At 32.4% G+C, this 26,370-nt stretch overlaps 2 protein-coding genes across 3 annotated transcripts; one reads left to right on the plus strand and one right to left on the minus strand.

The window, feature by feature from the left end:
* Window positions 1–1,655: 1,655 nt before the first annotated feature.
* LOC139527187 (BTB/POZ domain-containing protein 6-like) lies at window positions 1,656–12,853 on the minus strand. Of its 2 annotated transcripts, none has more exons than XM_071322498.1 (3): window positions 6,369–6,619; window positions 4,462–4,720; window positions 1,656–3,020 (listed from the first exon to the last, which is right to left on the minus strand). In XM_071322498.1, the coding sequence occupies exons 2-3, from the start codon at window positions 4,713–4,715 to the stop codon at window positions 1,991–1,993; spliced, it is 1,284 nt and encodes a 427-aa protein (XP_071178599.1). In that variant the 5' UTR covers window positions 4,716–4,720; window positions 6,369–6,619; the 3' UTR covers window positions 1,656–1,990. The 2 variants fall into 2 exon arrangements, with proteins under 2 accessions (XP_071178599.1, XP_071178598.1); XM_071322497.1 differs by lacking the exon at window positions 6,369–6,619 and adding an exon at window positions 12,746–12,853 and having other exon boundaries at window positions 1,664–3,020.
* Window positions 12,854–15,001: 2,148 nt separating this feature from the next.
* LOC139527188 (ubiquitin-conjugating enzyme E2 L3-like) lies at window positions 15,002–21,751 on the plus strand. Its single transcript, XM_071322499.1, has 4 exons — window positions 15,002–15,131; window positions 16,449–16,544; window positions 17,544–17,730; window positions 19,518–21,751. Exons 1-4 carry the CDS (start codon window positions 15,105–15,107, stop codon window positions 19,670–19,672), a joined length of 465 nt encoding a protein of 154 aa, XP_071178600.1. The 5' UTR covers window positions 15,002–15,104; the 3' UTR covers window positions 19,673–21,751.
* Window positions 21,752–26,370: the final 4,619 nt, after the last annotated feature.

The following is a 26,370-nucleotide window of genomic DNA, read 5'->3' on the forward strand; positions in this document are numbered from 1 at the left end:
TAAGTAATATTCTGAAATCGTAGGTAGATATATATATATATAGAAGGGATTTTCCTTAAATGACGATTATTTTGCCTTTTTGTGTTTTGTGCAAAAACTAGAGTTTCGAGCAGTTGCATGCTTACCGAAAAATTATCATAAAAACAAGATCAACAAAAAAGAAAATTTTGTCATGAATTCTATTCTAGTCCATTACGCCTGAGATTGTGCATTGTTGAAGATACTTATAAATTCAGCTGAGCGACACATGCTCTTTATATATAGAGCCTATAGTTATTGCAATATTCGTTTCATATAGTTATCTTACTTTTTTTTTTATTAATTATTAGTAATCTTTTTGTCTATTTTGTTGAACCTGATGTTCACCTCTTAAATATGATTATTTTCTATACTGGGAAATGAAGCATGTAATAAAAGTTATGAGTTAAAGATGCACAAACCAACAGATTATCCACGTGAGACCACCTATGTTCTACTCTCATTTACTTCTATGGTGCAATCTTTCACCTACTGACGTCGTTTACATTTATTTTGGTTATGTCATTGACGTATCTTGACCTTTCTTTATACACAGACTAAGATAAGGACTTACTGGTGCTATTCAAAGACCGCAATGTGCCTTGGTAGTAGATGGTTCAAGGGCGAACCGGCCTCACAAACGCGTGTTCTTTATAAAAAATGCAGAATTCAATACAGACTTGATTGATTGATCGATTGATTTAATTCCATTGATTTTTTTAAAAATATACTATGTATATTTAGGACGAAAAAAACACCAATATAATTCGATGGATAGGTAATACATTGTGTAACGATTTAGACGAAGAACAATATATTTAGCTGTAACTGGAAATATAGATCATGTTAGACAGCGGGAAAATTTTGCTTTTCAACAGACAAATGAAAGACTTGTTCAAAGGTGATTTTACATGCTGAGAGCGTAAAATCCATCATAAAGCCATTCCAATTCAACGGTCTATATTCCGACCAGCGTTTCTTTGTACATGTATTAACACACAGCCAAACGGACGCAAGAGGCGGATTTGGGGTTCATGTGGTTTGTGTGGAAAGTTGTGTTGATTATATATATGAAATCATTGAAGCATGACTGGAAAGGGCACTTCAAAGGCATTCAGAGGACCTGGTCCCCCGTATGCACATTTCTGGATCCACCACCTGACACCTCTTTCAATCTTAGATTTTACGGTCGAGATGAGTCAATGAAAGGCGGTGGTGTTTTATACCCATAGACTGTTAATCATAATTAAAAAATAACTTTAATCCAGTAAAGGTAGTTCTGCAAAATAGGTCGTGAGGAATGACCGACGGAAAAGTTTGAAAGCCACTTCACAAAAGACGGTATATTGAATAGAGATACAAGTACTGCCCTGCAACAAAATTAAATCCACGTACGAACCCCGAAGTGTTGTTGCAATCATTAATTAATATATTATACAGAAATTAAAGCGTTTCCATTCTGACGGGACGTTTTTGAGTATACACAAATGAAAGCCATCTTCTTTCATGTGTTTTACTGCATGACGGGTTAAATACACTGATTGACCATATTTCTGTACACCAGTCCATATATATACTTTGAATATTTTTTAAGCAGTAAAAATATTAGGTATTCATAATCAATAAATATATAGTCGTATAAAATTATTTATTTATTTATTTACAAGAGGTCTATGACATTTACATAAATTTCAATATTTGTAGTTGAAATATTGATTTCCTTTTTAAATATTAAATGCTATGTCGTTTCTCTCTCTATCAATCTCTCGCTCTTGTTGCCCGTTGGCATCTTTTTTCTGGTGTTTTTTTCCCCAGCGAATATAGAGCACTGTTGGCTCCCATTTGCATCTCCATACTGCATACAATGGAACGTTGTATAATTTAACACTATCTGTATCCTTTTCAGATTTATAAATGGTCATAAAGTTGGTGAGATTGTTGCCTGACTGTCTCAATGGGACGCCATACCACTTCAGCTGCGTATAACAGGCTTCACAAGAATTGCTGGCACTTGATCTTTACGCATAATGACTTTCGTAAAGTCACCTTCAGGATTTACACACGTGGGAACGGAACCATGTAATTGCAAATTTGACCTTCCGCTTGCTCCATAGTAACCATGTGACCCCTGAACTTTCAAAATGATAGTATGCTTGTAACCCTTGTCAATTTTAGGAGCAGCGTGAAACGTAACGTTAATTAATGACGATTTGTTGCGGACATCAATTCTTCTTTTAGTTCTTGCCATTTCTTTATTGTTTACATCAAATAATGCGAGATCTGCGTCGTAAAATTCATCCTCAAAAATACTGCAGTCTACGCGAACACCTTCAACTAATATTTCAATGGACGATGAAAATGATATTGCAGTTTCTTCGTTGTGTATGCAACTGACCGGTCCAAAACGCCAGTGAAGAACTAAGTTTTCGCCTGTTACTCGTTTTGTGGTCATGAAATGTTTTGAATGTATTTCCTTTCCTGTAAAGAAATTTCGAAGATGTATTATTTCATCTCTTGTTAATAAGTCTGAATGTATAACTGTTTTATTGAAAAACGCTTCGTTCATAAGTGGGAATCGAACTTGATATAGTATTCTACCAAGAACTTTCCTTTGGTTTTTAGATGAATTCAACATTTCCTGACGTAAGCATTCGATTTCAGACCATCGCATTACCGCTTCGAATATTGCATCTTCTGCAGCATCAAGTTCGTTTGAACTAATGATTTCTAACACACATTGGTGTGCAAGATCACAGAAGCTTGATGATTTGAGGACTATCTTTGGTTGGTGGAAAATGAAATCCAGGCATTTCTTTTTTAGTTCGTCATTGTCAAACTTGTAAGCTTGGTCTAAAATAAAACAAACATTGTCACCAAGGATACCATGCTCAAGTGCTCTTGTACACTTATCTTCTAAACCATTCAAACCGTACTTCCTTGCTGCATATAAAAGAGAAGCTGCTGTCTTTGTGTCGATCTTTACATCATCGCTATATATAAACCTGAAAGAAAAAAATCACAATGTTGAGAACAAAAGTCGATTTGTATGTTAAAAATACTACGTATAACTTTTACGGTCACCTTCAAGAAGTGGTTGCCTGTTACTGTGTGTTGGTGTCTCGACTCACTGGGGACATGAATAGTCGTCTGATTTTTCCGACGTAGTCGGTATAGTTTCGGTTTGTGCCCTTTGAACTTAAGGACGCTTAACTATGGCAACAGAATATGCATGCTTAAAAATCCTTTCTGTGATTGGACAAAATGCTGTCATGGTGGGTGATTTGGTTGTGTTTGAAAAAACGTCTCGTTAATTATATCGTGATGGAAAGCAAGTGAAAAACTATAAATATTTGAACTAGATCTTACAAAGATTTATATTTTTATTAAAATAATTGTTTCTCCAATAGCTCTTTGCATCCGTGACAGCTGTTTATTCGAGACAATTATATAATTTTTAATGTAAACTTTGTTGTACGAACGTACATGACTTTTAGATCGCACCTACGCATGGGAGATTTCCGCGGGGTTTTGGTGAATGTAAACAGAAAGATACGAGGACCGAGAATACTGAACACAAACAGAGAAAACGTTATTTAAATGGTATCTTTGTGCTTCTGAAGGTTATCGAAATGATAGTTTTAAACATACAATGTATACTCAAATTTAATTACGTCGGATATCTTTTTTAAAGATAGTTCTTGTTTCAGTTGTATATCATTTGCTTTCCCTTGCTATGAAAAGTATCTTCTATATCTTTTTTGCCCCAGTGAATAAGGAGGGGGCACGCCGCAGTTGACTTCCATTTGCATCCCAACACTATACAATGGAACATTGCATACTTTGACCCTCGTGTATCCTTATCTAATTTTCAATATGCAGTGCTTTTAAAACAGTTTGTGTACTGTAATTAACTTACGAAAATTGTTTTAACGAATGTTTCACAAGAGATGTGAAAGATGCCAAATGGATAATCAAAATCGAAAATAACAACAATAACGGTACCAATTTTTCTGCACCAGATGCGCATTTCGACAATACATGTCTCGTCAGTGATGCTCGTGGCCAAAATATTTGAAATCCAAAGCTTATATAAAAGATGAAGAGCTATAATCCAAAAGTTCTAAAAAGTATAGCCAAATCCGTGAAAGGAATCAGAGCTTTGCATGAGAGAGATGCATTCCTTAATTTATAATAATTTCTAACATTTTATAACAACAAATTTTAATTGACAACGCAAATGAAAATAAAACTGAGACCAAAAGACAAACAACAATGTTAAAAAAACAACACCGAGAACTAAACTTTCAACTTATATGATAAATTGGTACATGTCTCTTTAATATGTTCTTTCTTTTCGTGCGCATTATAAAAGGGTTTTGTTCACAGAATACTACACATTATTAATATTGCCATTTTTTTTTTAAAACACGTGACCAGACTTACTCTAACATTTGTTTAAATGTCTCCTTGTCGATGTCTGGGATAGATATGTATTCGTCTGCATTTTCAGCCATTAATCCGTGAAGCATGGCATAAAATACGCAACTTCGGCTTATCATGACATACTTGTGCGCCATTACAAGTTCTTGCTCGTCCCCAACTAGAAATCCAACATCACAGGCAATTTGATTGGCTAACATATGCTTGTTGCATTCTGCGAGGCATTTGGTCGCCTGCCAGTCATATGGAGGAGACATGGTCTCTACAATGGAAAAAGATTTATCAAACTTATGAATGATTATGAAAAATGTATTGACTTTATAGAAAACCTATTGACTTAAATGGAATGCTGAAATATAAGCTAGTTCATTCAATAAAAAAGTAAGAATATGAATTATTTAAAATAATCGATTAAGAAAAACTTTTTAGAACTAGATACCTTTAGTATATATACAGATAACAATGATATCGATACGGATACGTTCACTATAAATGATGTATGTAGTCCTGGGACAACAAAATGCTAAATCGAGAACTAACTGACATTATATAAGATTTAAAAAAAATTATGTATCGAGACAAATATACACTTTCCTTTTACTACTGGTTAAAACGATTTATCTTCGTTAAACACATATAAAGTTTAAGATATTAAAAAAATAATAAAAAAAAAAAATAAAATAACTTCAGAAATGAGTTTACATTCAGAATCGAGAACAAACTAGTTGTTGTTTGCACAAACAACATCATTTTTTTATTAGATGAAGGAGGGTGGAAATGCCCTTTATTGTCAAGCGTCAAACGGTCATTTTCGGCTACCGTTAGCGTCAAATTGGTTAAAATTTTACCGTCATTCGTCAAAATATCCTTATCGTGATTCGTCAGATGTCTCAAATAATTATTGTTATCGTTATTTTTTGGGGAAAAAAATAGCGTGATTCGTCAATTTCAACTGATTTTTTTTATCGCCTAAAAGAAAGTGTACATTTTATCGTCATTCACTAAAAATTATTGTTAACGTCATTTAGCAAGAATTTTTACCGTTATACGTCATGAAGGTATCCCCATTCACTACCCTCATGAAGGTCGTCAGTGCGATGACTGAGCTAGTGTGTATATTCATATGCTATATAGAGTGAATCATTGCAATTTATGTTCGAGGGTTGGGGGAGAGTGTAGCGCTCACAAACAAGTGTTACCAAGCCACATCCTCTTTGTGTTCATGCGTGTGATAGTTCAAAGGCACGAGTTTGTCAATTAATGATTGCCGATCGGTGGCCGTGCTGTATATCTAATTTATTATTCGTTTCTTGTATTTAGTACAAGACCGTCCATTTTCTATTTTGGGTTGTCTCTCATTTTGTTATGCCGTTGCTTTATTTTTCACCATGCTGTGACATGTTGTTGTTTACAAACACGTGAACTTGTGTTCTGATTGTCTAATTGATTAAAAAACAACACACAAAAACAATTAAGCTAAAAAGATTAAACAACTGAATTACAGGCTATTGACCAGGAACAGATCCATATAGATTCTTTGGTGGTGTTAAACATATTTTAGAGCGCTCACCTACCCTCTAATTGGGGACAGTGGTGTAACAACACACCGTAAAACAGTTTGAAATGGCTCGACTCATCAGTTCGGCATATTATTATAATTGTTTTTTTTTTTAATTTAGACTCTTTATTTATAATATCCCATTTCAAGTAGGTTGTAACAACTGTCGGATTTTGAAAATGTAAGGGAAAGAAATTTATCGGAGACAAAGCCACTAAACGAAATATTCATTGAACTTTTAATAATTGTAATAAAAAATCCAACGTTGGACCCTTCGTCAACAACATCGCCCCCTCTTCATATACAGAAATTGTCTCTAATTTTGTTAAGGAGCAGTTCAATTATTTCTTACCGTTATATTTATCTAACACAAAGAAATATGTCCACACTTACGCAGTGTATGTAGTCGAAGTTAAAGAGTTCAGTACGGTATGATGTATTTATATATACTAAATTTGTATCTCAATTGTTTTAATTTGTTCAACAAATATACAACCTATTGACTTATACCTACATTAGTACTTATTATAGATAGATAGTATCGATATATTACGTACGGACTGTTGTATGCGCTCCGAGTCCGAAATACAAAACATCAGATTTGTCTCTTGATGAACAAAACAATACGCATGACCTGACACTCCTTGAGACAAAAGAATAGTCAATGGAGCGAACTTATAGGAACAACATGTACGAACGGTATACAGTTTTTATCTTCAAAGTTAGCTTTTAAAAATAATGTCTATCGTGTGGATCAAAAGTAAACAAATAAGACGCAAGCCAATACACATGAACTATATCAAAATTATCTTCTTTTGAGTTTACAAAAATACCCTAATATCTTATCATTCTAAATAGAAGCATTCGCGTGTATATATGTTTTTTCTTTGAGTTTATTAAAATATATACTGGAACAAAGGATTGTTTACATATTTTTGTTAGTGAACAATATTCACGGTGGGTATGGTTGTCCTGCGAGAGAACGTTCTGTGCTGGTGATTTGGTCCTGTCAGGTGCTGGTGGGTCCTGATTCTGTGCTGGTGGGTTTGTTTACATTGTATCAGAACGGCAATAAAACGACTGTTGTGTTGCTTAATTTTTCTCTGATGCGTCATAAGTACCATGCAAAGTATATTACAACAATATTATATTGCAAAAGTCGTGCAAGTTCGTTAAACGGAATTGTCCTGACGCTGTGCTGGTGATAAGAAAAACGGTCCTGGTTCTGTGCTATGTCCTGGTTCTGTGCCTTTATATTTTATTTAAAAGTGGCATATATTCAAGATTATTGATGCTGTACTGTTATTGACTAATTAACTGTTGTCTGCTTTCTTGAAATTGACATTGTTGTGAATCTGTTTACGGTTATAATGAGAGAAAAAATACCCCTATTTTTTTATTTTTTTTTTTAAATTTTACTGTAATCTTATTTATTGCCTGTTAATGGAACCCTTCTTTCCCCCTTTTAAGATAAGAAAATATGTTTACGATTTTCGGGATTACGATCATTTTGCAAGATCACCAAAATACGTTGTAATGTATACAGTACTTATATAAAGTAGATGATGTGGTATGTTTGTTGTCAATGGACAAATTTCCATAAGAAACCAAAGGAAGTATGTGTTAACAACCATACGTCATCGTACGACCTTCAGCAATAACCCATAAAACAATAACCCATAAAAATGTAAAAGGTTTTGCATAAAAATGGAGAGCAAAAATATAGAAAGAAGGACTTTCTGAGCGTTTGAATCATATGTCTTTAGCAGCTTTAAACACATTTGTTTGTGATCAATTTAGTGCTGACTATAAAAGTGACAATAGTATTGCGGGTTTGTTTGTTTGGTTTTTTTTTTTGGGGGGGGGGGGGAGATGGGGATAAGTTAGAGCGAGATTACAGTGAAAGTTTTAAGCTTGGAATAGTTTCCCGTAAGATTTAAAAGTTGTATTTTAAAAGAAAAATGTATCTTATAGCTATTAAGAATCACTTGCTATATCTGTAAGATTTTTTCAACATAATTTTTTTGTCTGAACGGTTATCAGGTATTTTTTTTCGAAAGTTCGATAGAACACTAAAAAAATTCACTTTTTTATGAAAGGGCAGACTAGAATATGTCAATTTCAAAAATTTAAATATCTCGTAGCTTCATACTACCAATTGAGTATAAAACAAGTATATAAGTTTAAAAAAGAAATTCTTAGATTAAACACCTACATTTAACTTTAAAAGGTCATAACAGTTTAAAACAATACAAATCTACACACACAAAAAACTGGCTTAATTTCAACTGGTTATCAACCCGAATCGCTATAAGATCATATATCAAATGACCAAATGTTACCAAATGATTTTTCAAGAGTGAATCTAGGAAAGACAATATTCATCAACAAACATGACCACTGTCTGTTAAAATGTATTTGAGTTTTTAGTTACAGCCGATTCCATTGAGTATGTAGGCAAAGGTAATATCTTTGGTTAGCTTGCTTGTTAGCTAAACCGTGAAGTCATTGTTAGGTAAGGTATACTACCCTCCTTTCGAAGTAGCCTGGTCCTACAGACAGAAAGATGTGTCATTTGTCGGACTAGTCTACTCTTAAAGTAGGGTAGTTTACTAAACCTAACAATGACTTTTCTGTTCAGCAAGCAAGATAACCAAAGATATTCCCTTTGTCTACACACTCATTGAAATCGGCTTTAATATTGCAAAAGTTCAAGCAATTAGGGCAAAACTTACCGAGTAAAAAAAATCAAAAGGCCAATGTCTATCTACCTTGCACATTTCAGAAAATTCAGATCAGATAACGAAACTGGGTCCAGCAACATTTATAAGCAATTTAAGATTTTGACCCTCACAGTTTCCATTCACCACAAATATTCTCGTTACAACGAATCATTTTAAATACAAAAATACCAGTTGCAGCCTTTTGTTTATCTATAAATATATGTATACGGATGAAGTTATGAAAGGCAGCAGGGTCACCAGGGTGAGGAGTCCATGTCATCTGAAATAAATGCTAAGCATAGATCAAGAAAGCGACAGATAATCATGACATTAAAAAAACTCTCTTCTTTTCGACTTTTTTCGAACAAATTGACACATAAAATGAATTATATAGTATTGTGGAATTTTTAACTTGTATTCAATTCATTGGTTACACCTTTTACTAGGATAACAATCCTGTCAAGTATGAGCTGGGTAAAATATTTCAGAAATGAAGATGGAAATGTGAAAGTTTCCGTGCGTCAGGTGCAACAGCATATGAACAGCTAACATGCCTCGTCAGGGTGGAAGCTAAAAAGTCCACGAAAATTTAATTTAAAACCTTTATTCGTTCCAACAAAGTTATTGAGATTTTGTTGAGGATTTAACCATCGACGACAACAAGAATTTTTTTTTAGAATTTACAGCTCTTCTATAAATATATGCAAAGCAAAGCATTGATCAAATTGCTTGCTATGATTGTTTGGATGTTTGTAAACGACAGGTAAGTAGTCTGTTTACTATATACTAGAATTTGTTTGGACAATAAACATTAACTTCAATTCCTGTCAGTTTGTATTTGTCCAATCAAATCCCAGTATGTATTGAAACTCCGCCTACCTATTGTTTGAAAACATCCAAGCAAACATAGCAAGCAAGTCAATCAAAGTTTTTTTTGCATGCTTTTATAGAAGAGCTATACTATATAATGCAAAGAAGCGTTTAAGTCTTTCGCCAAAATATACTATCAATTTCTTTTTGTCCTATGTAAACTTCCGTTCCATTTCCTTCCATTCATCATCATTAAATTGAACTGTAAAATATTTCTTGGTACCTTCTTAATTCCTTTATAAGTCTTATGTTAACATAATTATGACAGTAACTGTTGTGAGCACAAGATTCACTGCACACTTTTAAAGTTCTGCTTCATCAAACATTAAAATGTGAACTTAAGTTTTGAGACTTTTTTAATCGACACGATTGGGATTTTTGTATATGAGAACATGGTTTATCTATTAGTTGAAAATTCGGCTTTGAACTAGCTTTCAGTACCTGCGAGCATTCGTTGTTCAATAATGTGTGTCTTTGTGTTATTATTTTATGTGATAAATTGTTGTGTTGGTACACCACTGTAACAATGAAGGAGGAAATGAGGAGGGTTGGTTGGGTGGAAGTGGGGAGGGGTATGCGGAGCGCTAACAAACATGTCTATGCGGCATGGGCTTTGATCATTGTTGAAGCATCAATGGGGCATTTAATATCTTAATAAAACTATTCTTATTTTAGATACTTTATATTGTTATCTGATATTTGACGAAAGATGTTGCCCTTTTATGTAATTATGTAATACTAGTTACGATCATTTGAAAACACATATTAAACAGCCAAATTGATGCACAAGAGCTAAAATATGAGTCATAGATCCTATTGACAACAATTATCTGCCCAATTTTATTGATTTTGTAACATTTGTTTCAAAATATGACTAACTTCTTATCCAAAATCACCAGCACCGTATCAGGACCCAGCAGCACAGTATCAGGACATGAATAAATTGATAAAATGCTAAATTTTAATAAATTGCAATGTTTTTTCACAAAATAGTTTTGTCGTGTGGATTGCGGTATAGAAAGCGGACTCTATGAGCATTTTTGTTTTATTTTTTCAGTTCTAGATTTTCTGAAAATGAGTATTTTTGTGTTACGCTTACAAACTTTTTAATGGTTTACATATGAACCCATAAGAAACAAAATTGAAAAATCTCAACTGTTTTCTTCCATTTTTTATGAGTGAAAACGTCAAAAATCATCATTTTCGTCTTTGTTTACATTTTTTCATTGATCACCAGCACCCGTCAGGACCGAATCACCAGCACAGAACGTTCTCTCGCAGGACAACCATACCCACCGTGATTGGGTATGTGCTAAAGTCCAAGGAAATCCAATAATAGTCTGAGAGAAAAAAAAGTATGGGATCGCCAACACTGCATGCTCAAAAAAGGAAGACATTTTGGTGTAGCTTCGATAGAAAAATGCATATATAGCTTCGACTGATTCCTGGTCCAGGGTTCGGCAATTCTGTTCTTTAAGATGTCAAAATATTTAATTTTAATCCTTTATATGTATACACCATCATCAGAAAAAACCTACGAATTTCACACTGAAAACCATTCACCATATTTCCTAGTTTATTTGATAGTTTCCTATCACACCAGTTTCAATGCCTTTTGATACATATTCAACATGTATTACAGAGCAAACATAATCAGTTTACACTTGAATTTGTAAGAGCATAACATATTACTGACCTTGCAGAACACGGATTTGTAACTTTTTTTTCATCTAATTATTATTATCTTTCAATTTTCTTACTATTTTTATTTACTAGTTTCATTTACTATTTATTTATCTAGATTATTGTGGAAAGGGGGCCCGGGGGACGATGTCAAAACAAAAATATATTTTACCCTCAATAAAAAAAGACGGAAAATCAATCAATATACTTGTCATAAAAATCTATAAAAACTTATTTACTTGTTCAATGAAAGTATATAAAGACTATTAGCATGATACAAATATCAATAAATCGACCAAAAATTAGATTAAAAAACCCTTTACTTTATAAAATGATATCTTTATCAGCAAACAAACAAGACGCAAGCCAATAGACATGACGACAACTGTCATATCTATATCTATATAATACATATTCTTAGACCAATACGATTATTTGAAAAAAATTAAAAAATGCAGGTCGGTTTAACTTTGAGTCTTCTTAATACTATGTTTAATCCCTTTTCTCTACAGAGGGTGGTAGAGGGTTATTTTCGTGCAACGTGTTTTGCCATTTTTATTTCACGTTCAGTCGTGAAAAAGGTTTGTTATTCACCGTGTTTCGTGAAATCGGGAAAAAGATCAACGTGTAAGAAATTTTTAATTGTTCGTTCATCGTGAAATGGCAATTTTATTTCGCGTTCTTCCGTGCAGATACACCCCTTTACACCCCTCTCTACAGATTTTCATTGTTTGTTACTTTTTGTATTATTTTTAAAACAACTAGTTTAACCCAGACACATATAAATATCTGGATGGGGAGTCTCATTAATCTATATTCTTTCATTGTGTAGAACATATTTCTCTATTCTTCTTTTGACGTTTTGTTTATTATTATCTGTTCTGTTCTTGATATTTACGTACACAAAGGTTCTCTATTCTTTATTAGTTTGGCATTTTTTTTTTTCAATTTATCTTTTTTTGCCCATTATCTGTACTCTTGGTACGTTATATTCTCTATTCTATAAACCCCGTATGCAGCCTAAGTTAGGGAGGGACCTCGTCAGGTCGTTTTTTGTATGCCGGTTTGAAGAATTTCATATTAATGGCATGCAGGTTTTTTTTTATCATGTTGATATTTGATTTATTCACATCTTTTATAATTTAAACGATTTAGACTAGGAGCTTGTCTTATTGTTTGGACATCTGTTTATTGTCGTATGTGTTGCATACTTGTTAGATGTTTTTGTTTTTTGTCGTTGCGGATAGCTGTTTCATTGACGCCGATACCTCCCCCTTTTATGTGCTTGACTGAAAATCGTGTAAAGTGTACACATGTGCTTTTCCTTTAATTTCTTTAGCATTTGTAGTTATTGATAGTGTATAATTCTAGGTTAAAAGCTAATGTTAATCTATCTTATAATCTAACTTATTCGGATTTTAAATTTTAAATTGGCCCCAAAGGGGGTCCTTACCTTCCTTTTTGGGGGATTCTGTTGCCATTATAAACTCCTAAGTCATGAGTTCTCAGTGTATTTATATGATAAAGTAACATGTTGCTCTAACATCGAGGTCAACTTTTTATACAAGGTAGATATTATAAATAGGCTTTTGAGTCCAGGATTTAATCCGCAAGAACAAAGATACTTCAATTGAACATTCTTTAAATGTCTTAAAGTATAAATCTTTCAATATTATTACCCTATTTTTCTATCAGTTGACATACAGTAGGTATTTATTTCTAATTTGAATTGAAATTGTCCTCATGTTTGATCAACTGCAATATACCAATTAGAAGAAAAATAGTTGATCGCGTTTCTTTAGCCTTTGTTTACTTTACAACCTTTTTCCAACAATTATCGATGTGTGGACATTTAAATATAGTTTGATCGGTACTAAGAGTGTGTTTATTGGGGGTCCTTCATTTTTGTTTTCATTTCCTCTATTTGTCATATTTAAGGAACTTTTATTCTCTTTTCCTTCTTTGTTTGCCAATTCTTTATTCTTTTATTGGGGGGGGGGGGGGGGGGGGGGGGCATTATTCTGCACTTTTTGTCCACTATCCGATATTGTATAAACCCCACACAGACCCTCTCTATTATTTTGATGGTTTAAATCGGTTAAGGACACCATTGTTTATTAATTATAGGTTAGACTATACTTGGTCATGTTTTATGAAGATTTAAGCCCAAGGCGAAGCCGAGGGCTTAAATCTTCATAAAACATGACCAAGTATTGTCTGACCAATTTAGAACATATTCACACCTACGAGTGACCTTTTAATCTTAGATGCATGATTTTTTTATTAGTTGTTAGTGGCTTTGAACTAGCTGTCAGATAACTACGAGTACTCTCAGATCTGTTCATTGTGTCTTTTGTGTTTGGATGTATAAGTACTCGGCCACGTCCACTTGTATTTTTGTCCATCTGATGAGTTAAGCCTTTTAAAAAAAACGGCACTTTTGCGCGCCCTGGAAAATATATTTGAGGAAGAAAAATAACGGCACTCATGCGTGCCCTGTTAAAGAATGATTTTTATAGTTCGTTCTTATGTTATAGTACCACTGTCTCAGGTTAGGGGAGGGTTGGGATCTCGCTAACATGTCCCCGCCACATTATTTATGTATGTGCCTGTCCCAAGTCAGGAGCCTGTAATTCAATGGTTGTCGTTTTTCTTTTTTCTCAAATGTATTTTACAGGGCGCACAGGAGTGCCGTTTTCTTTCTTTCTCAAATATATTTTCCAGGGTGCGCAAGAGTGCCGTTTTCTTTCTTTCTCAATATATTTAACAGGGCACGCATGAGTGCCGTTATTTTTCTTTCTCAAATATATTTTCCAGGGCGTGCAAAAGTGCCGGTTTTTTTTCTGTCTCAAATATATTTTCCAGGGCGCGCAAAAGAGCCGTTTTTCTTTCTTTCTCAAATATATTTAACAGGGCACGCATGAGTGCCGTTTTCTTTTTTTTATCAAATATATTTTACAGGGCACGCATGAGTGCCGTTTTTCTTTCTTTCTCAAATATATTTTACAGGGCGCGCATGAGTGAACATGAGTGCCGTTTTCTTTCTTTCTCTAATATATTTTACAGGGCGCGCATGAGTGAACATGAGTGCCGTTTTCTTTCTTTCTCAAATATATTTTACAGGGCGCGCATGAGTGAACATAAGTGCCGTTTTCTTTCTTTCTCAAATTTATTTTACATGGCGCGCATGAGTGAACATGAGTGCCGTTTACTTTCTTTCTCAAATATATTTTACAGAGCGCGCATGAGTGAACATATAATTTCAGTCGGTTGATTTTAAGAATTGTAATGAAATTATTTTCTTCTGAATTGTGTGCATGTTATGGGCTTTATGAGATTGGCAGTTAGATCATTCAGTCGGCACGACAGGGTCTACTCGATCGGTTGGTCATCGACTTTTTCCCCCGAGATATCAGTTTTCTTTACTTTTTCTTGTAATCAAATTTAGGAGTATAGATCTGAGGCGATACGTTAGGTACGTTAGTACAACATTTTTTTTGTCAAACAATAAAAGTGTGAACATATTTACATTAGATCAACATGGTTATAAACAAAGGTGCAATAATAGTATAATTAATACAGATATTTGACAGGAAGTACAAATTAGTAACATGATTAAGCACATGTATTAAAAGATTTTAATAACACTTTTGCAAAATTTTGCTATTCCAGTAAGTGTAAATAAATCTGATGTATTCCTCAATTCTTTAAATTTTAAAACATTTTTAAGTTATAACTTCAGTTGAGGAAAAAATATGGCGCGAAATATTACCTCCTCATGACGATTATTCAAGTCACGTGATCAATTCAATATGGCAGCGACCAGGCGGCTTCAGAAGGTAAACAATCCAAAAAACGCTGTAGTAATTCCTATATAAAAGTATATTAGTCAATAAATAGATATAATAAAACAAAGAAACATGGGTCATTCCATTTCGTTGAAACCCTGCCATGTTTTACTTACATTTATTCATAAAAACGAATTTACGAACTTGTGTCTGACTAACCCAGCAACAACAAAAATAAATTCCAGAAACGACAATCGATATATGTTTTTTGTACATTCAATAGAAACATCGTATCTGAAAAATATTTTTTTATATACAGTATTAATCCAATACAGTATATTGCTGTGTTTTTATTGTTTACTCAAATGGGAATAAGAATATTCCAGAAAATATTGTTCCTGGTTTTCCTTTTTTTTTTTAATGAAATTATGTATTAACTTCATGTAAAACGTACAGAAAAGAAGCAAACTTGAATGTTCTAGAGATTAAACATAATATAGACGAGACATTTTATAGACCAGCTTTTTTTGAAGAAAGTTTTTGTTAAAGATATATTGCACATTGTTGTGTAATAGACCTTATCAATATAGAAGAATCTGTGACCCTTGAACCGAGAATTTGTGACTGACTTATGAACTTTTGATGCGATTCAACGATCACACTTCCTTTGTGGCTTCAGAGATATCTAAATTTGAAGGCATTTTGTCGGTCAGAAATTAAGAGTTTGGGATACAGTGGACAAATAGGGTACAACCCCACTTTAATGAATCTGGGTCTGTTTGCCCAAAAATATGTTTGCGCCCATTATCATCCTACTTGTACTTCCGCAACCTACACATTCACACACATTTAATGTTTGGAACAACTTTTCTAAAACAGGGGTCCACTTGTTTCATGCAAGTTAATAATTCTGAAGATAATAAGCATGATAAGTCAAGGAATATTACAACATATTTGGACATGTTTTGACCATATAATACCTGATAGATGTATAGTTTATTGGGAAAAGTTGCATGTACAGTCATTGACAGTCTGCAGTTAAAGTTTTTAAAACATTTATTAGCTTCATAAGCCATCCTGGATTATTACCAAACTTGGACAAAAGCTTCTTACAATCAAAAGATACATTGTAGTATCTAGAAAGAAAAAATAAAAAATTCCCCATTTTTGTTGAGCCTGGGACTAACAGCAAAAGGAGGCAAGACACTGGGTTATGCAGAACCCTAATGTACACATTTTTTTCTAGTATATAAAGTAATCATATGTTCATGGTGTTTGGAAGTTAGTAATAACAAATTTACACATAGAATGCATGTTAAAAAAATTGTATTAAGAATAAGATTGAACTTTTGACTTTTTCTTTTGCAGGAATTGGGAGATTTAAGAAAGGCTGATTTAAAAACGTTTAGAAATATTATTGTAGATGAATCGAATATACTGAAATGGGAAGGATTAATAGTTCCAGTAAGTGTCAGCAATATTAACATGATTTAACATTTTACTTCACATACACATTGTGCCAATTGTTAACAAACATCAACTCAAGTTTCAATGCAATTCAAACACTTGTCCTGACAAAAAATTATAAAAATTCCCATGATGTCTGAAATATTACATATTAGATAGTGTAGACGTAATTTTGTGTACATTTTCATGTATTTACACTAGATTATACACCTAGCACTTAGCTAAAGTAGAGATTCAACTTAAAAGAAACTCAAGACCAGTGGTCTTAGACCACCAACCTTTCTATATTTTCAAACCATAAAACCTATATTGTTTCCAGTATTTTACAGCAAAATTTGAAAAGTATCTAATGAAATTCTTGCATGACAAGATGAAATGAAATGCTGCAGTACTAAAGTAAAAAAATATTATTACTCATGCTCATATTCCCAGGGCCACTTGGCTACCAGATCATATATCAGTTTAACCGTAAGAAATCAGATTAACCAGTCTTTTCCCTACAAGTTTCATTTAGCATCCTGGTATACAGCAAATTATGAAATACATTTGTACCATCTGTATGTAAAATGTAGCTTGTTTCTAGAAATTATAGCATCACACCTATTACACTATCATTACAAAAAGGGAATCATTTTGTAGCATTTTATTACCATTATGCTAAAATTTAAAGGCCGTGGGGAAAGCACTGTTAACTATTGGATTGTTTTCCTTAGATTTAAATTACTTTCCAACTTTTTTTGTTGTTGTCTGAAATACATGTAGTTCTAGAAGAAATTCATCAGGAATAATGGACATGTGTTTTAGTGTTATCATCATTGTCAGTCCCCCTACCTACACGTATAATAAATCTGATGTTTGGAAATTACATGTAGATAAGATTCATTAGGTCACAATAATGAAAAAAATAACTATCAGAAGATACTCAAATTTATTTTAGATACAATGGCTATTTTGTTTGATTGTATATTTACGATGTTTTGTTTTGTAATATTTCAGGATCAGGTTCCGTTCAATAAAGGGGCGTTTAAAGTAGAGATTAACTTTCCTGCAGAGTATCCATTCAAACCACCAAAAGTAACGTTCAAAACAAAAATATACCACCCTAATATTGATGAGAAGGGTCAGGTGTGTCTACCTATCATTAGCCCAGAACACTGGAAACCAGCTACAAAAACAGATCAAGGTAAGGGTGCATAGATAGGAATTATGCAATCAATCTGTGAATGAAGAATGTTCGCACTCTCAAAAAATAAAAAGCTTGTTCTAAATTGATAGTATGTAAATAAAGGATTTAAAAAAGCAGAAAAGAATGGAGGGTCCATAAAACAGGGGGGAATAGGACCTTTATTCAGACTCCAAAATCGGGTGTTTTTAATCTCAGGATTTCGGGATTGATCCTTTTGTGATCCGGGAATTCTTTTTTCGAATTTCGGGACCTCCGGTTGTCGTGTTTTTATTCTTGGATTTCGGGATCAGGACCCCTCCTACCTCCTCTCATATAAGCCATTAAAATTTTGCAAGTGGATTTTGAATAATTGGCAAAAATATAAAAACAAGAGGAGCAAACATACTTAACCCTTGGGTTAAACCCAGAGTGGGTCAATCTATTATAAGACTTTAAAATTTATATTGGCTGCATGAGGTATTTAAGATGCAAAGAGTGAGCTGGTTCAATATCTTTAATTGTTTTTACATAGGCGGTAATGGTAACATTTTTTCCTGTAGCTCAGTCCATATCGTAAACTTGGATATGTATGATAGCTCGTTTCGAAGCTGTGACATTTTCACATATGTGGTTAAATTTTCGGGGTACGAAGTGAGATTACTTTTTCCGTAAATTAGCAAACCCCGAACATCCTTTTGTGATGCGGCTCCTTGTGGTAAAATATCCCCTTTTTAACACAATAAGTTCTTTGAAAATTTAATACTTTGAACACATTCAATAGCTCCATAGTTTTTACACATTTATTCTATGTTCCTCTACTTTCCTAATCACCACAAATAATTAAGTTCAGTCATTTGTTAAAAATAGAAACATGTCCAATATCACTACACAGAGATTTTTTCTTTACACGTGACTTTTGAGTTCCTCATTTCGAGGCGCATTAGGGATGTTGTCCCAGCTGTTTGAGTCAGAATTATGTGTCTGGGTAGGATGACATGTCTCCCTGTGGAATGTTACTTTGTGAACTAGCTCGTAAAAAATCGAACTCATCAGCGATGTCATTAAGATATTCATATCCTTGCATTGAATTTACTGCTGGAATTAAGGCAGCTTATCACATCATCGTCAATAAAAGACTATTTTGAAATGTTTTCTGAATTGTTTTCAGTAAATATCTTGCTTAATGTTATGAATAGACAGAAATGGTAAATGGTAAAAGTCATCTTTGTTGCTAGATATATGTTATGGATTACTTTCATATTTCCATTGTGGGTTTGGATATTATCTTGTAAATAGATGTAATTATGTATATTTACATGCAGACTCTTTTAAAGCTAAATTGTAAAAAAACATTTCAGGGAGATGGTTAAGCTCCAAAAAATATGATTTACTTCACCACTTGTTCATAAATAAATTTGGTGTATTTACTGTTTTCTGATTGGTTAAAAGTATTAGTTTTATTTTCAATGTTGTCAATTTTTATGGCGACACGCCCACTCTGACGTGTATTCATACGCCAACATGTGTGTACGTTGTTATTGTTAATATAAATAATATAAAAAGTTCTTTGAGCCTTATTTTTGATAGAAATTTATCTATAATGAATGGCAATAATTTATTTTGAATTTATTGACCCATAAAATTAATTTTTGACTCTTCACATTGAATAATCTGCGAAAAATTAATTTTTGACTTTTCACATTTTACATATATTCAATGTGAAGAGTCAAAAATTAATTTTATGGTTCAATAAATTCAAAATAAAAAATAGCCATTCATTAAATAATTTTCTTTTCTATTTTCAGTAATACAATCACTAATAGCCTTAGTTCAGGAGCCTGAACCTGGCCACCCACTCAGACCAGACTTAGCTGAAGAATTTACTAGGGATAAGAAGAAATTTTTTAAAAATGCAGATGAATACACAAAAAAGCACAGCGAAAAAAGACCAACAGATTAAATGTGATAAATACATGTATTGACAAGGCAGTGATTAATTAATTCCTTGGTTTTTAGTGCTTTCAACTTAATTTATGTTCTAGGAGTAACATTTCTTATAGTATTGGAAACAGTTTTCAGTTGAAGCAATCTTTTCAAAATAAAGGGACTGAGATTTAAAAGCTAAAGACTTACACAACACATATCTAATGACTTTTTGAATTTTCAGAACAATATTGATGTACAATGGGACATGTAATATATTGTGATTAATGATATACATAAGTTTGATTTATCTCCTATGATACAAAGGGGAATAATTCAGTTCACCCAGCTATGATACAAAGGGGAATAATTCAGTTTATTTCAATGCAAAATTACATGCAACATTTGCAAAGAATGCAATAATAGATTTTGGCAAAATAAATGAGTGTTCTCTGTAAACCTACAAATGAAAATGTATGTATACATACACAGTTTCATGTAAGCAACTATATACATATAAGTGGTCTTAATTGGTCTCCAATGATACAAGGTCAAATGCAATAATTCAGTTCAGTTCAATTGCAAAAACATTCAAATTTTGCAAAGAATGCCATAATAAATTTTGGCAAAAGATAGTAGTGGTCTCTTAAAAATGAAAAGAAAATGATTTATTGTGAAATTTATTTGCTGGAAAATAATGAAATCTAGGAATTAATTGTCAAACTGTTGCAGTCATTGTGTGATTATCATAGCACTGTGATATTTACCAATTGTGTTAGTGAATTATCATCAAGATTATTTAATTTGAATTTGATTGAAAATATATTTAAAAAAAATAAATGCTCCTGAATTGTTAGTTTAATGTACCATTTGATAGAATGAAAAGAACTGTATGGATTAAGCCAATTTTAGGTCAAAAAGTTCTTCAGGCATTTAAAAAAATCATTCTTGGAGTTTGAATTTTTCAAAGTGAAGGTGCCCCAGATGAAGTTTGGTCCAGAAGAGGGCTTCACGACACCAAATTTATAATGTATCGTTTTAATTTTGTAATGTATCACTTTGCTATAGGATAATCCACATTGACTGTACCATAGCCTATTGTCGTTTGTCTTTCTAATTGGCAATGTTTTACATTTATATACATATGAAGATGTCTTAGTGACTTGATTGACTTAATGTATTGGTATAAAAGAACATTTTTTTTTGTTTTGTTTGTTTTTATCTTTTTTGTCAGGAACATTTCTGATTTATGTTTTTTTTCCTAAGGAAAAGACCAGCAGTTAATAACACCTGTTTTGTGACATATTTACTTTCCGTGTAACGGGCTGGAGAAATTATTAGAAGCTATATCCATTAATGTCTAAAATATTGAAAAAAAAAGTTTAATTATTTAATTTGAAGTAAAATTTACATGTAGTTAATGTGTAACAATAAAACCCAAGTTAAGAATACACCATAAAGATGTATAAAAAAACAGTTTTGTTTATTAATATAAAGCTACCAGCAATTGAAAGGAAATTATGGATTTCAACAAACACAGTGAATATATGTTAGCTTTTCTGGAAATTGATCAATTGATCATATCTATGCTATTGCTTGTAAAGCTGGTTGAATTTGTTTGGTCTCAACATAAATCCAATTTTCTTGGACTCAAGTTGCATCAAATTTCAAATCTTTTGACCTTATTGAGGTGAGCTTGCTATGATAATTCTCGGCATTCATTTCATTAAATGACAAATAATTACATTAGAGTTATGTTTCTTTAGCAGTTTACAATGGTTCAGTTACAACTGCATGTTAGTAAAATAAATTATGCTCATCAGAGAGAGAAATATTCCATTGGTCAAAGATTTACAGGGGCATTATCTTTAGATCGGTTGTACTGTTTCCCCCACAGATTCTAAGCCTGCAGGGTTTTGAAGGATCTATCATGCTAGTGAACCTTGGAGTAGTACCCTTTAGGCCAAGTTTTCTGAAGAATGACTAAGTCTGCAAGATGTCCATAGAATTTTTTATATTGAATTGATCATTGACATTTTATTCAGTCTATGAAAGAGAATATTGTGAACCTCTGTATCACCACTGCAATTTCTTGAGAATTAAATAATTGACCATATATGCATCATATTTATAATTTGTATTTCTATATATACCTGGTATCGGTTTTTTGTCTTTCTATATATACCTGCTATTGGTTTTGTTCATCACAATTCTGTAAATTGGGAATTTTTGAGGATATAAGAAAGGCATATGATTTTCACAAGACACCTAACACGATTTGTAGGATGAGTCTACCGTCTTTAAATGTAAAATGATTTTGTTAAAGAAAATGGAACACTTTATTCTGGTTCTTTCCAAATGCCAGACGAACATTTTAGATCTTGATATAGCTATAACATATAACATATTTTTGGTTGTTGAAGCTGGTATTTGTAAAAATATAATTTTCTCTGTTGTAAAATTTGATTAAGAAGTTACGTGACATTTGAAATATGTAAAGATGAATCGGAAGAGAATATAAAATTAAACTTTTGACATAAGATTGAATTTTTTACTGTACAAATATTTTGATATTTATCATTACAAAGTTCTCACTTTACAGTTTACATGTTTTTCATCTAATTATTTGTCTAGGATTACTATAGTATCTTGATTTCAATCTGTCAATGTATCCACTTCTGTATTGTGGGTTATTTTCATTCAGATTCATAATTTGATTTTGATTTCCTGTTTACAAAAGTATGAATTGTTAAGGATTTTCTTATCACAGGCATACATAATGTAGCCATATTTGACATAAATTTTTAGAATTTTTGATCCCAATGCTCTTCAAATTTGTACTTGTTTGGCTTTAAAACTAATTTGATCATAACATCACTAATGTGTCTTATGTAGATGAAACACGCATCTGATGTATTAAATTATAAGCCTTTGATAACTATCACAACCTTGTTAATTTTTCGTATTGGTTATTCTTATATTTAAAGATGAAATTTACAATAAGGGTTATTTTAATGATTTTAACACAATGGCAAAGTTAGCCAAAATAATCCCCGCTCAAAAATATTTGCCTAACAGTTAAAGAAAAGAGATGAAATGAATTGAAAAGATGTCCTATTGCAATATTGTTCCATGACCATTTTGTCTATGACATTTAAGTTAGTTGTTTTGGTGTCACTGCCTTCATTTCTGAATTCAGTTTATTGTTGTATGTGATATTTGCCAACAAACATTTAATGAACATAAAAAAATCATTTGTCAATTTCATGATTTTTGCTGTTAACATTTTGTTAGTTGAAATGGTGGAAAAAGATACAGAAAAACTAAATAACATATTTGCTTATTTATAAGTGACTGATAGTTTGATTTAGTTCCTTTAATTTCATACTGAAGACAGCTCCATGAAAAAGATTTTATAGTAATCCTTAATCATGTGTAAAAAAAGTGAGCTTCATTCTTAATATTAAAAATTGTGTTAGTGTAACTATTTTCTGTATTTAATAAAGCTATTATTTTCATCTTTTATCATAATTATACTGAAGTAAATAATAAAATAAATGGGTATCTAGTAATCAACAGAAATTAAAAAAATGTATAAAGAGTAACTATTTCTTATAAAAAAAAACCTACCAATTAAACTTATAGGTAAAATATTTGATATATATAATACACAGTGACAGTATGTTGAACAACATCACATCAGCACTAATAAGTATATCTAAATTATTCAAGAACTCATATGTTTGACTTCATCAATTAATGTTTTCTTTTCTTAGTTGGGGAAACATTTGATTTTATTTATTTCATTGATGAAAGAATAAAAATTTCAACTTTTAATTGTGTAATTTGTTTCTATGGTAACCACAGATTCATGTTAAAAGATGCACAATATGTAAATCTGATTGCATTAGTTAAAGTAAATGTTGTGACTTGTTATATAGTACTTGACTTGATGCTTCCCTCATGGTTTGATTATGACAAAGTGATTATCCTAGAGTCGCTTCTTGTAAAAAAACATTTAAAAAAAATATTCACAAGTAAACTACAAATTAAGTAATTTCTGTACCTGTTATTTTTGATGCCTATATAAACCATGACTGGTCAGGTCAAGTGAAGGTTGTAATACTCGGGGAAACATTTGAAAAAAGGTTCAACATGGGGTTCGTTCTTCATGTTTTTTAAAGTTTAATTCTATCTACAAGGAAGATCTAAGATCATAGATGGTGCCTACAAATTCTTTGTCTTACAAAGATAATGTAAATTACTTACCAAAATTAGTAGCTTCAAATTAAATGTGTTTAATTTTATTGAAACTGTCTTATTTTGTGTTATTGACAGATAGATATAAGAATATTTGAGAGAAACCACAAGTTATGTAATTTTATTTTATAATAAAGTTCATATCGGGAGTAAAACAACTGAATATCAATTTGCACATTTTGATTTGACAGCCAGTTATCACCTTGTGATATGATGGTCAGTTAACTTCCTTTTGATTTGATGGTCAGTTTACTCCCTTTTGATTTGATGGTCAGTTTACTCCCCTTGTGCTTGTTATTTCACTCAAACTTTCAGAAAGTGTATGCAATTTAGTCATATTAAGTAAATAATATTGTTTCTTTTTAATTTTTTATGTGTCTTTAAAAATGGTAGAGTGTATGGTGTATCTTTAATCTCCAACAAGAGTAGATAAAATATTTCATAACCTGTTTTTCTTTTGATCTTAAACTTGTACGCTACCTTGTCTTGAGAGCTGCATGACCTATTGGCATCAAATCAGAAGATCTTTTGACATTTCTTTGCTAATTTCACTCTGTTTATAAATTATTATTATAATCATATTAGGTTTACGGACATAACCTGGTTGTACAGTGTATGATGGCTAATGATATGAGAATTTGTCTTCTGATACAAAATTTGCCTCATTGGTGTTTTAAGTCCTTAACTTGATTCCATGTCAAGTCATTTAACACAAACCCTGGGGTTAAAGTCAAAAAACTTTGCTTGGAGCACATACATCATGCTCGAAACATGAAATAATGCAGTTTGATGGATTGATTTTGGAGTATGAGCCCAAACAATGACTGGCCTTGAAGTCACAAAACTTTGCACAGTGTTCGGAGCTTAAAAATCATGCTTGAAACATGAAATGCAGCATTTTCATTGGTTAATTTTTGAGGCTAAGTACAAAATAATGCTCGAAAGTTTTATGACCGTGAGGCCTGGTATTTGTTGCTTCTCAGCTATTTCTAAGGACAATGGCTGAGAGTAATAATAATAGTGTATTGGGGTGATGTGATATGTCTTTTTTCTGTCATGTGAAAATCGACATTATTATGAATAAAGGGATAACTATATTCGGTTTATGGGATCATTGCAAGGTCTACACGTCCGTCAAGATAGGGTTCACCTGACATTGACTGTTGCAACGGTACCAATCATACTGCACCAAATTTACGAAGTTGAAGAGCTAAATTAATTTTCTTAATTTGAAAGCATCGCATTGACTAGTCGATACTTTTGGACCTTTTGATTATAGCTCTTCATCTTTTATATAAGCTTTGGATTTCAAATATTTTGACCACGAGCATCATTGAAGAGAAATGTGTTGTCGAAATGCGTATCTGGTGCAGGAAAATTGGTACGGTTAATGTCATTCCAAAGTTTTAAACTTGTAAATCAATTTTGAATATAAGAAACAAAACAGAAGTATTTTACTTTAAGTCGTCATAATTGGGTAAAGCGTCAGACCTCATTGTTTCATTGTATATTTCAATATATTTTAAAAATTAAAAGTGTAATTTAGAGGCAAAAGTAGTCTAGTGATGTTAAAATTTCATGAATAAACATAGAAAAAAATAAATAATCAGTACTTGCCTTGGGGAGTTTGGAAGGAAACAGAAAAGGCTCAAGTTTACAAGTGAATAAGGGACGAAAGTAATTTTTGTCGAGCCTGCAACTTTATTGCAGAAAGCTCGACATAGGGATATTGATTCGGCGGCGGTAGCGTTAGCTAACTTCTTAAAAGCTTTATATTTTAGAAGGTGAAAGACCTGGATGCTTAATACTTTGTAGATATCTGCCTCATGCTACGAACTTTCCATCAGTCACATGTCCAATGTCCTTGACCTCATTTTCATGATTTAGTGACTGAAAAAAAAGTTAAATTATTTTGTTATGTTAAATTCTCTCTTATTATAAGTAATAGGATAACTATATTTGGAATGTGCGTACCTTGCGAGGTCTTCTTGCACGTCCGACAGTTTTCACTTGACTTCGACCTCATTTCATTGATCAGTGAACAAGGTTAAGCTTTGGTGGTCAAGTCCATATCCCAGATACAATAAGCAATAGGTCTAGTATATTCGGTGTATGGAAGGACTGTAAGGTGTTCATGTCCAACTGGCAGGTGTCATCTGACCTTGACCTCATTTTCATGGTTCAGTGGTTATAGTTAAGTTTTTGTGTTTTGGTCTGTTTTTCTTATACTATATGGGCAGGAATTCACTAATGCTACTTTAGTGTGACATTGTAAGAAAAAAATAAAAATCATTATAAGCTTCTAAATTTTTTACAAATTATTGCTACAAATGGTGTCCTTCTATTTGTAACCAAAAAAATCATTTTTAAACTTGCGTCAGTTTGGAACCAAAGCAAATAATGAATTTGGAGCATGTAACATGGACTCTTTTTCCAAATTGAGATTAATGATTCCTTAACTTATTCAACATTCAA

Source organism: Mytilus edulis, chromosome 6 (assembly GCF_963676685.1).
Source record: "Mytilus edulis chromosome 6, xbMytEdul2.2, whole genome shotgun sequence".
Lineage (NCBI taxonomy): Eukaryota > Metazoa > Mollusca > Bivalvia > Mytilida > Mytilidae > Mytilus > Mytilus edulis.